The sequence below is a fragment of the Beta vulgaris genome, chromosome 4, assembly GCF_026745355.1.
Source record: "Beta vulgaris subsp. vulgaris cultivar EL10 chromosome 4, EL10.2, whole genome shotgun sequence".
NCBI classification, from domain to species: domain Eukaryota; kingdom Viridiplantae; phylum Streptophyta; class Magnoliopsida; order Caryophyllales; family Amaranthaceae; genus Beta; species Beta vulgaris.
In genome coordinates, this window is record NC_079205.1 from 17,083,946 (window position 1) to 17,096,418 (window position 12,473).

Sequence of the window (12,473 nt, forward strand, 5' to 3'; positions counted from 1 at the left end):
GAATTTTAAAAAATTAAGGGTCACCATATAGAATTTTCCAATAAAGATAGGTTCATTAATAAAGCTATTCTTGAATAGATTAAAGATGATAAAGGATATTACAACCCCCCCCCCCCCGCTATCAAGGTTGTTAAACAGGAATTCAAGTAACGTCGACTGCTAGCACCCGCACTCCCCTTCCAAATATGTTTCATATGAAGTTTTCATGAAATGTTTATCCGATGTTTTTATGGTGTGCGGGATACGAAATGTTTGCTATCTAAATGATGTTTATAAAATGATTTGATGTTTTAAGAAGTATGACGACTTTGATGTTACGAAAATATGATGATGAATACATTATGATTATGTAATGTTAAAAAGAAATGAAACATAATAAAGTTCAAGTGAAATAAGGTTCTTGGCAGTATCCCGTGGGTACCGCAAGTGTCACCTTTATTGTGACCGCCTTTCTGCAGGCACCACAAGTGTCACCTATGTTGTGACTTCCCTTTTGTATGTCAACGATGTGGGCACCGAAAGTGTCACCTACGTTGTGGCCACCTTTCGGTATGTTATGGGGAGATGTCCCTTTTGTTGTACTAGCCAAGTTACCAATGTAAAAGATATATGATGCTGATGAGCAAGATAACGAATGATGATAATGTTTTATGATTATGATTTAATGCTTATGTTTACGAAAAGATTTTACTATTTCTCTCCTCCCTGCTTGCTAATAAAATGAATTGAAATGACTTTACGATGATAGGGTAGTATGTTCTTGAGCCTCGGCTCACGACGTTTTGTTTTCTGTTTTAGGTGTGTTTATGAAGATGGGAAGGCGTAGCAGTGAGGAAATATTAACTTTAGATTATGCAACTATGACGGTTATGTATTATAAGTTCACTTACACAAAATTATGAAATTTTAGCTATGTTTAAGTTATTAACTATGATTATTATAATATGTTTAGTTTTACGAAAGAATGTTGCCTTGTACCTTCTGGATGGGAGGTACGGCAGTGACGCTCCAACTAAATTAGGTCTTCCGCTGCTAACTATTGATTAATTAAGCTAATAATTGATGCTTAGGAGTCGGGGGGTTACAATAGAAAAACGGTCAGGAACCATGTCGCCCATTGTTGACCTCTACTTAACATCAATTCATGTCAAGATTCATACAAAAGAATAATCACGTAATATTTTCATGCACCCCTAAAAATAATTTAGACTATGTTTAGTTCACCTTAAATTTATTGATATGAACTTGTTTTTTCTGATATAATCTGGTATGATATGATCTGACATTATCTTTTATAATTCATATTATTACTTTGTATTTCATTACTAATATTATTATTACTATCATTTTATTACTATGCACAATTTTTGATGATAATAATAATATCAATAATATTATAATAGTAAAAATAATAATAGCATAATTAGTTTTTTTTTTGAAAGAGCACATTAGTGTATGAACATACAATTAAAAATAAAATAACACATATTTTAGGTAAAAAAACATATTTTTCATGGTCAGAGAACATATTGTTCTTGTTCAAGGTCCGTTTATAATAAGAATTTAGGTAGTAATGAAAAAAAACATATGATGATATTAAAAAAAAAATAACATATTCTGAAAGAGCATACAAAATCTATTTAAAAAACACATACTAAAAATAAAAAAATAGATGTTATTTTTATATTGATGACATGTTTGGATTTAACTAACAACATATTCTTGGTTATATCAATAAATTGTTCTTTTTTATTATGAGTAAACCTCTCTCTCTCTCTCTCTCTATATATATATATATATATATATATATATATATATATATATAATCATATGATCTTGAACAAATTGTTAAATATATTCTTCTTATATCGTTGTCTTATTTTACATTAAATTTATTTTTAAAGATAAGTTCAAATCCCTTGTAGGAAAGATTTTGAACTTGATGCCAACACCATTAGGTTATCCCATGGTACTCATGTTTTATATAAACTAGTAACATATATGTTATGTAGTATAAAACTAGCAATTTATATCACAACTCCCAAAGATGGGTTCTTAGAACTGGAGACTTGTGCAACAATGATTGGTCCAAATCCCGAAGCAAACTCCTGACCAGCAACCTGCACAAAAGGGACCCACCCTGGAGGTTTGGGTGGTATTTCCCCCTCCGAAGCTTAAGTCAGATGTCAGGGATGTAAAGGAACTCTTAGAGAGAGAAAGTAGAGAGAGAGAGAGAAGAATTTATGACAGAGTAACAGTACTATCCTCCGAAAAACGTACCTTTCACCCTGAAATCAAGGACTATTTATACTGTTTGAAATGACTGCTGTGCCTTGATGTCACCCTAATTTGGGAGCATCTGATTGGCTAATCAAAGTTTTGGGACACGTGGCAGCTGTTAACTGGTCAGTACACCTCACTTTCATATAAAGGTGTAAATCAGACTTGCTGGGCCTAAGTACAGTTTTTGGGGCCAGAAGAAGGTCTTTTTAGTACGTTTCCAGAGAAACGTACTTTTAGGCCTGTCACCTTCAGGCCCTTTTGTACTTTTATTCCCCTGCATGTATGCCACTTGTAGGGCTCAGATGAGACCACGTGTCAGTACCAGAGCCGTTTATTTTTTAGGCTACAACATTTGCCCCTTAAAAGAGGGAGTTATTATCTTTTGGGCGCCAAGACGGTTAATCTTCCTCTTTTAACCGACCTGGAACTGCTCTTCTCTTTTTCAAAAAAGAGGCGCCATTTTGCCGGTCTCCACAGGTCAACTTCCTATGAACAACGGTTACTTTTACCGGATGAGGGGGTCATTTTCACCCCTCTATAAATATGTGCCTTAGTCGCTCCTGGAATCATTTTAACTTTGCTGAGAAATTTTCTAGAGAGAGAGACTCTGCAAATTTTTACTGAACTTTTTAGAGAGAAGAACAACCCCCGTCCAAGCTCTTGCTATTGGTGTTTTGCTCGTCCGAGGTTTCAAGTCATCTTCGACATTCGTCCGAATTTTCTTCTACAGGTATATTCTCAACTCTTTTTCTTGATTGCACACATATTTTAAGAAAATGGATTCGTCCTCTTCCTCGAACAATTCCGGCCGCTCAAGGGTTGGTGCTAACCCTAGAACAGAGGGCCTAACTTCCTCGGCATCTTCTAGAGTTGGTCCTATCTTGGCCGGGCATGCATTCTTTATCTTTAGCCATGGACGGCAAAGTCAGACGACCCAGTCTTTACCTGTGCAGGGTAATCTGGCGCGCGTCAAGCAAACGGCTCGCATCAGAAGAGGGGTAACCATGCCGGCCTCTAGCTCTGAAAGGGAGGAATCCACTGGGCGAATTCCGGCCGAAGGAGAACGAGAGACTCAAAGCGCTCGTCCTGCCTACCACACTCCTTCTCCTGAACATGCCGAGGAGGAACCAGAAGTCAGGGGCTCCCCAGAAGCCAGCCCGTCCATACAAAGGACGATCTCAGATGAGCCGAGGACGGCTAGCTCTTCTGACCCTGCTAGTGGCTCAGAGGAGCCATCAACCACCTCGTCTGAAATAAGACGGCGGCTAGGTCCCCTTTCTGACCCTAGGTTTATCTTGGCCGATAACTCATGGTTAGGACGATTAGGCTCAGACCTTAGACCTTTTTCGGTGGCAATGCCCATGCCCGGCTACCACTTTGTCCTTCCCGGCCGAGAGGACACTATTTTCAGTGCTCCTCCAGGCCATTTTGCAGTTTATCGGCTGGCTTAGATGCCGGCCTGCGCTTTCCCCTTCACCCTTCATCAGCCAACTTCTTCAGTATTACGGCATAGGACATAACCAGCTTGCCCCTAACTCTTGGCAAAATATCCTCACCTTTCTGGCCGTCTGCAACTTAAAGGGAAAGGACCCTTCTCTGGCCGCTTTCACTCATATTCACTATGTTGCCAAGGTCCCTAGGACCATTGAAGGAAGTTGGCTGAGCGTGTGCAATCGTCAAGGATTCTTGACGTCTTGGGATAAGACTTCCAAGATGCACTCATGGAAGGGCGAGTTCCTCTTCGTCCAGGCCCTAATAAAGCGGTGGCAAACCGTCTTCGGTATTTTAGTCGGACAACCACAAACACTGGACGGATGGCCTCATACCTGGAACTGGAGAGTAACTCTGCCGAAGAGATGGTGGAGTACTTCCGGATTTCGGAGTATACTATGGAAGATGTTTCTTTCAAAGGTCCGTCCAATTGGATTCCTTTTAAGGAAATGTTTTACCATGACAACTTCCTGGTCGCTGCCGGCTTAAGGCAGGACGAGGACAGAGGTATATCAACTGAGAATCTTCCAAGTACAAATTTCTAGATTAATTATCATTCGTCCAACATTTGTTTTTCTCTCTTTCAGATTCAGCCAGGAGCAAGCTCAGGAAGTCTTGGATAGGAGATATGAGCTCATCCAGATTTGCGGACACTCTATGGAAGGAGTACAGCAAGTCAGGTGCCGAAAAGAGGGCCGACACCTTGGTGAGCTTTGTATATGTATTCATATTTTTGTTGTTTTTTTTTTTTTTTTTTTTTTTTTTTTTTTGCCGGCCGGTCTGCTACTTTGGAGGGTAACCCGTCAAGATGGTGCCTGGACGACTTGTCTACCCATGGGGCAATTCGTCCAGAGAAACACAGGACGAGCTAACTTCCCAAGAAGCAACTCGGCTAGGTTGAATTCTTGACGGCTTGCCTCTTAGGAGGACAGTCCGTCTGGTGTAGCATAGGACGAGTTACTCATCTGAACAGCAACCCGTCCTGGTTGATATCTTGACGGTTTGCCTCTTCGAGGGCAGTCCGTCTAGAATAGTGTTGGACGAGTTGCTTATTTGAGGATCAATTCGTCCTGATTGATATCTTGACGAGCATTCCAATCTTTTTCAGAAAAATGCCCCAACTTCAAAAGCTCTGGCCGAGAAAGCCGCTGCAAAGAAACGGCCAGCAGGCACCAGTGAAGCCCCTCCCTCGAAAAAGGCAAAGGGCTTTACTGCTAAAAGGAAGAAGACCACTCGGCCGGTTCCCAAGGTCGTGATCGACCTTCCGGCCAAGGAGGAGGCCAAGGAGGAGCCAGCTGAAGTTGACTCTCGAGCCCTGGTGGCCTATACTGGTCCGGCTGAGCAACCCGATCCTTCGCAACCTGACGAGGTTGTCATTCTGGACGACGCTGAACAATCTTCTAAGCCGGACGCGGCTGTGGAGGATCCGCCTTTTCTGGGCCAGTGGCCCAACTGGTAGGCCAGATGCCGGCCGCTTATAGGACGGCTTCCCGTTCTTCTGGTGAGTCCTACTATTCCAACGTAGTTAGAACACTACGGGTTGGCGGGCGTCCGATGAGTCCGTCCAACAAACAGACCGTGGTTATTCCCATCAGGTGTACTGACGAGTCTAACCTTTCAGATAAAGGGAAGGGTCCTGCTGTTGTCGGCTCCCCTAGCCTCTCTGACGATGAATCTTCTCCAGCCTTTGGAAAGATGTCGTCGTCTGATCGTGAGAAGCTCAAGACGGAGCTGTTCAAGTGCTTTCCCGAAACTTATATCAAGGGGTTAAGGGGAGCATCGTCTGGGCATGTAGGTTACATGTCTCAGCTTGCTGCCGAGGTACATTCTTTCCTCTTCGGACGCTTATGCTTTTTACTTGGTCTTCATTTACTTTTTTTTATCCGTCCTGACATGCCCTATCCTTTTATGTTTTCAGCTTTTTGCTCGCAGCATGATAACAGAAGACTGGGCGAAGGAGCTCAGAAAAGAGAATAAAAAGCTCGTCCATGACGTAACTGCGGCCGCCGACCATGCTCAGTTCGTCATTCCGAGCAAGAGGTGTTGCACCAGCAAACCAAAGTTGCTTTGGAAAAAAGGTCGGCTGAGCTGAGTCTCAGATCAAAGTCTATCTTCTTCGGTTGACGGAGATGATAGACGAACGGGCTTCGTTGGAACGTGTTCTGACGGACGAGAGGAATTCAGCATGACTATGGCTGCCGATTTTTTCAAGGAAAACCTCGTCCTGAAGGTCAAAAACCAAGCCCTTCGAACTGAGGTTGCAGAGACAATTGCCGGCGCCAAAGAGGCTATGAACACCATCATAGATACCTCAAAAGAATGGGCGGTGAAGGCTTTTGAGATGATGGCCGAGGAGGAGGATATCCCCAGATATGCTCGTCGGCTGGAATTCCAAGAAGCTTGCACAAGGCCACCATAACTAAAGCAGAACCTCCCGTCTTTGAAGAATCCTCTGAGGATGAAGAGGGAGAGGACAATGCAGAGGCCCAGGACGAAGAGGACAACGATCCTCCTGCCGCCTAGTTCTTTTGTTGTATCTTGGCTGTGAGCCACTTGTAACTTTTTCTCCTTTTGTACTTAGATGAATTTAGGTTGTAATCATCTTTTTATATTTATGGGAAGCTAACTTTTTCAATCTCTGTTGTTCTATGCTTTACTGTTTTGGACGCATTGTCTTACAATTCCATGATTATACCAAGTACAAAAGTAGTTCGTCATAACATTTTGGCCGATTATACTTACAACATTCATCAATGTTCAAGTATAAAAGTAATTCGTCTTAATATTTGGCTGGTCTAATCAACTCTTTTGGCCGATTTTTCGAGTACTATCATTAAAGCCAAGTATAAAATAATCTCGTCAATCATTCTGATCTGACTCAGTAGCTCTTTTCTGGACGTTCATAACCAGATGCTCAAGCAAAGACTTGCTTTTACTTTTTGGATTATAAAAATTTCCAAGTATAAAAGTTTGCTCGGCCAGACCCTGGGTTCGTCCTTGGACAAAGACTTAGTCATTTTATAAATTATGTCCCTATATGCCCCCCTTCTTGGACGAAGAGTTTTTATAACTTTTCCCTGTTCAAGAAGGAGTTTAGAAGATAATTTTTAAACAACTAGGACGAGCGTTTATGCCAGAAGCAACTCGTCCAGGCTAATATTCTGACGGGCTGCCTCTTTGGAGAGCAACTCGTCTGAATGATAGTTGGACGAACTGATTCTTTGGAAAACCTCGTCCATCTTTGTGAAATCATAAAATAACTTGTTCCTTTACTAAGGTTGTTATTTCGAAGTTTTGTGGCTTTTGGACGGACAGTAAGATACCTTTACTAAGGCGTCTTATTTCCAGCCGACCTTGTTCAGGAGATGTTTAACTCTTTAAGTAAACAATCGGCCAAATCTGACATGTTTTATCCGTTTAAGAATGATAACATGTTCAGCCGAACTCCCAATGAAAGGTGCATTGTCTTTTTGCTTTGGAAAATTAGTTAGCTTTTGACGTTAGTATGTAACTTAAGCAAACAATTAAAACAAAGTCATAGAGAAGTAGAATTGTATTATATGAAGTTTGCTTGACGGATAGTCAAGGTACATGTCTACATTCTACTTTTTCATTGTAATGCATTAGGAAAAGATTACAATTTAGCTGGGTGCTCTAAACAAAGTATTTCTTCAAAGTGTCAGAATTCCACGTCCTAGGAATAGGACGTCCGTCCAATCCTTCGAGACGAAAGGTACCATTCTGAACGACTTCGATTATCTTATAGGGTCCTTCCCAGTTAGGAGTAAGCTTGCCTAACTCTTTGGCTCGGCCGACCGCTTCCATCTTTCTTAGGGAGAGATCTCCCATCTTTAGGGACGTCTAGCAACTCTTTTGTTGAAGTCTCTAGCCATTCTTAACTTATATAGTTGCATCCTCAGCAGAGCATTGCCCCTGACTTCAGGAACTAAGTCCAAAGCCGTCCTAAGAGCTGCCCAGTTAGCATCTTCTGAGTACATCATTACTCTTAAGGTGGGTTCCTCAACTTCAATAGGAAGGACAGCCTCAGACCATAAACCATCATAAAGGGAGTCTCTCCTGTGGAATTCTTGGCCGTCGTCCTAATTGACCATAAGACCAGCTGCAATTCTTCTACCCAAAGCCCCTTTGCATTGTCTAACTTCTTTTTTATTCCGGCCGAAAGGATCTTGTTAAAGGCCTCTACTTGCCCATTAGCCTGTGGATGAGCTACTGCTGCAAAGTGAGCCTTAACTCCTTGATCGGCCAACCATTGACGAAGCTTGGGCGTTTCAAATTGGGCCCATTATCAAAGACGATGGACTGGGGCATGCCAAACCTTGTAATCAAGTTCTTCCAGATGAACCCTTTGACATCATTGGTGGTGATGCCCCTTAATGCTTCAGCTTCAACCCATTTTGTAAAGTAGTCTACAGCTACTATTACAAATTTCTTCTGGCCGCAGCAATAGGAAAAGGCCCAAGATGTCCATCCCCCATTTAGCAAAGGGAAGAGGAAAGAGAATGGGCGTCAGTAATTGGACGGCTTTTGATGGATATTACCATGCTTTTGGCAACTATCACACTTCTTGGCATAGAGGAGTGCATCTTCTTTTAAGGTCGGCCAAAAGTAGCCCGTCCTGAGAGCCCTTTCTGCCAAAGCTCTTCCTCCAATGTGAGAAGCACAAGCTCCCTCATGCAACTCCTTCAAAACGTCCAGACCTTCCTTTCGGCTGATGCACTTGAGAAGAGGCCGATTATAGGATTTTTGTATAAGGTCCATTCCACAACTCAAACCACTTGTCCCTAGCCTCACATACTTGGCCTTAATGGGATCAAGAGGCGACGGCCAGTCTTCTTGAACTCAATGATAGGACTCATCCACTCATCATCTCGGCTGAGAAACAGTACTTCTCCGGCCTCAATGCTCTTGGCCGCCTTCACCTCCCAAAAGACTGTTCTAGGAACATCTCCTTCGCCGAGCTGGCCAGTTTAGAGAGGGCATCAGCTTGATGGTTTTCTGATCTGGGCACCTGTCTAGGACGAACCTCTTTAAAGACTTGATCTCTTCCTTGACCAAATTCATATACTTGCTCATGGACGCTCCTTGCATTCAAATCACCATTGACCTGACTGACAACCAGCAGAGAGTCGGTCTTAGCCTCAATTTCCAGGCCCCAGCCGCTTTACACATTTTTATGCCGGCTAAGAGAGCTTCATACTCTGCCTCATTATTGGACGCCTGGAACTTGAATTTCATAGCATATTCAAACTTATCCCCTTCTGGAGATTGAAAAATGATTCCTGCCCCACATCCGTTGGCAGTTGAGGATCCGTCCACCATAAGGGTCCAATGACGCCTTCCTGCTGCTGGATCTTGGACGCTTTCTATCGTAGGCCGAGTAAGCTCTACAATAAAGTCAGCCAAAGCCTGGCCCTTGATTGCCTTTCTAGGCTCAAATGTTAAATCAAACATATTCAGCTCAACAGCCCATTTTAGCATTCGGCCAGAGGCATCCATCTTATGCAACACTTGCCTAAGCGGCTGATCTGTATATACAAGGATGCTGTGAGCTAAGAAGTAAGGTCTTAACTTCCGGCTGCCATCAGCAAGGCCAGGCCGAATTTCTCGTAGAATATCTGTTCTCAGCATCTTTAAGCACATGGCTCACAAAATATACGGGTATTTGCACCGATTCTCTTTCAGCCAAAGGACTGCACTTACCGCGAAGGGTGATACAGCCAATACACATACAACCTCTCTCCTTCGGCCGGACTGATCAGCCTAGGCAGCTGCCGAAGATGATTTTTACTTGCTGAAGGGCTACTTCAGCTTCATCTGACCATTCAAACTTGGCATTTTTCTTGATGGTAGCAAAGAAATGGTGACATTTGTCCCCTGATTTTGAGAGAAACCGTCCAAGAGCAGCCAAACAGCCCGTCAACCTCTGAACTTCTTTGACTTTGGACGGCGAAGACATATTCATAATAGCCTGAATTTTGTCGGGATTTGCCTCAATCCCTCTCTGATCAACCAAAAATCCCAGAAATTTCCCAGCAACTACGCCGAACACACATTTTTGCGGATTAAGCTTCAACTTGAATTTTCTCAAGGTGAGGAAGGTTTCCCTCAGATCGTCCAGATGATCTTTCTCCTCTTTACTCTTGACGATCATGTCGTCTATATAAGCTTCCATATTTCGGCCGAGCTGCGGCTGAAATACTGTATTAATGAGCCTCTGAAATGTAGCCGGAGCGTTTCTTAGGCCGAAAGGCATCCTGAGCCATCCATACAGCCCTTTCTCAGTAATGAAGAAGTCTTATCTTGATCATCCGGCCACATAGGAATCTGATGGAAGCCAGAGTAGGCATCCATAAAGCTCAGTAGGGCATGGCCGGCCGTAGAATCAACCAACGATCTATTTTTGGCAACGGGAAGCTGTCCTTAGGACAGCCTTGTTCAAATCTGTATAATCAACGCACATCCTCCAAGTGCCATTCGGCTTTGGAACCATCACAACATTTGCTACCCAATCTGGGATATGTTTCCGGATGAATTTAGATTTGAGCAACTTTTGAACTTCTTCGTCAACGGCCTTATTTCTGGCCGGCCCCAGATGCCTCTTCTTCTGCCGAATAGGCTTTTGCCCCGGCTCAATGTTGAGCTTATGGACAGCCACCTCAGGGTCTATCCCAGGCATCTCCTCTACAGCATAGGCAAACACATCTTCAAATTCTCGCAGCAACGCAACTAAGGCGCCTGAACGTTCCCTCAAAACTGATCCAATTTTCAATCCTCCCTCTGGATTCAAGCAGATCTCTACTGGACTTTCCACAGGTGCTGGACGTTCTAGTCCCAGACTCATTATAGCCATTATCTCAGATGAATGTTTTTCTTCCTTAAGAGCCAAACACTTTCTCTTCTTGCTAGGCAAAAGCATGGACGGAGTGCTTTCAGGAAAAGGCGACTCCTGAACCTTCTCAATTTCCTCCTTAAGCTCACTAATCTGGCCTTTAACTTTTTTGGCCGAATCATCTCCTTGTGCCCTTGGACACTCTGCTTTTTCCTTCCAAGATGATGGTTTGAGTGTGGTGAGATAGCATTCTCTGGCAGCTTGCTGGTCTCCATAAAGAGATCCAATCTTCCCACCATCGCACTCAAACTTCATCAGCATTAAATGGGTCACAATGACGGCCTTGATGTGATTTAAGGTAGGTCGCCCGAGAATGACATTATAAGCTGTCAAGTCTCGTACTACCAAAAATTTCACAAAAAGCGTCCTGGCCGCATCTTTTTCTCCAACTCTGACGGCAAGGTGACGTTCCCATAGGGTGTATGACCCCGCCGCCAAAACCAATTATAGGATGATTTACCGGCATCAAATCGTTTTTGTCAAACTTTAAACGAGACAAACAATCAGCACTGATGATGTCAGTTGAGCTCCCAGTCAATCAAAATTCGCCTAACCCTTAGATTGGCAATCTTCATTTCCACAACCAGCGGGTCATCATGAGGCGTCCTAATACCCCCGGTCCAACTCGCTGACCACTATTTTTGGAAAAGGATCAGACTCGGCCTGGTTGGTGAGCATAACCTGGCTGAGTTCCCTCAAATAGTTTTTGTGGCCGCGATTTGTCGGACCTCCAGCTGCAAATCCTCCTGAGATGACCATCACTACATCTCATCCGTGCTATCTCCGTCCATTTTCTTCCTTGACGGTTATCCCTTTTCTGAAACTTCCTTCCTGACGAGGGTAGGTAATTGTTCATCTTTCCTTTTCGAGCCAACTCTTCTAGTGCTCGCTTCAAATGCTTGCATTCATTGGTTTCATGTCCACAATCTTTGTGAAAGTGACAATACTTGCTCTTGTCCCTGTTACGATAAGGCGTCTTCATCTCGGCCGGCGCCTTTAGTCATGCTGATCTTTTATTTCCATCAAAATGGAATATTGATCTTTGTTGAACTCTATTGGTTCAACAGAGGCCGCCGGCTCGACCGCCTACTTCTCTTGGACGAGTGGTCATAGTAGTCATGGCCCAAGTCTCAGCCTTCTTGGGCGGATTCTTTTTTGGCTGAACAGCCTCTTCCACTTTCTTCACTTCTGGCTGTTTTGCCTCAGCACAGACCTCTGTGGCATGAATGAATGCTTCAGCCTCCCTCAGTGCTTCCGTCAAAGTAGTGATTTTCTTCTTCACCAAATCAAACTTAAAACTTCCTGGTCTTAGACCTCTGATGAAGGCGTCAAACGCCACACCCGCATTCAAATCTTGGATCTGCAACGCCTCCAGATTAAACCTCTTCACATAACCTCTCAAGGCTTCCTTAGGACCTTGGATGACCTTACCTAGGTGCATGCTTGTTTTCTGTTCTTGCCGATTAGCCACAAAGTGACTGGTGAACAGAATACTAAGTTCAGTAAAATTATTCACGAATTAGGGGTAAGTTGTTGAACCATTTTTGCGCTACTCCTTTCAAAGTAGCTGGGAAATTCTTACACCAAGTAGCATCGTCCACCCCTTGGACATACATCTGATGCTTGTAAGCTGATAGGTGATCGTCCGGATCAGTAGTTCCGTCAAAAGGATCAATGGTAGGGAGCTTAACCTTTGGGAAAGGAGGGGACTCCATGATCCTGACCGAGAAAGGAGTGGGCCAATTGATCTGGAGTGCCGCCACCTGCCCCTCAATGGGTATGTGCTCCT

General features: G+C 43.5%; 1 protein-coding gene across 1 annotated transcript; it reads left to right on the forward strand.

The window, feature by feature from the left end:
- Positions 1–4,004: 4,004 nt before the first annotated feature.
- On the forward strand, positions 4,005–5,233 carry LOC104891045 (uncharacterized). The gene is made up of 3 exons (XM_048642850.2): positions 4,005–4,281; positions 4,362–4,480; positions 4,883–5,233. The coding sequence occupies exons 1-3, from the start codon at positions 4,005–4,007 to the stop codon at positions 5,231–5,233; spliced, it is 747 nt and encodes a 248-aa protein (XP_048498807.2).
- Positions 5,234–12,473: the final 7,240 nt, after the last annotated feature.

Excerpts from the sequence above, each read along its gene's own strand:
- LOC104891045 (XM_048642850.2), top strand. The coding sequence starts at position 4,005 with ATGGAAGGGCGAGTTCCTCTTCGTCCAGGCCCTAATAAAGCGGTGGCA. Across the intron at positions 4,282-4,361 it reads AAGGCAGGACGAGGACAGAG|ATTCAGCCAGGAGCAAGCTC; the intron begins GTATATCAACTG and ends TCTCTCTTTCAG. Across the intron at positions 4,481-4,882 it reads AAAAGAGGGCCGACACCTTG|AAAAATGCCCCAACTTCAAA; the intron begins GTGAGCTTTGTA and ends AATCTTTTTCAG.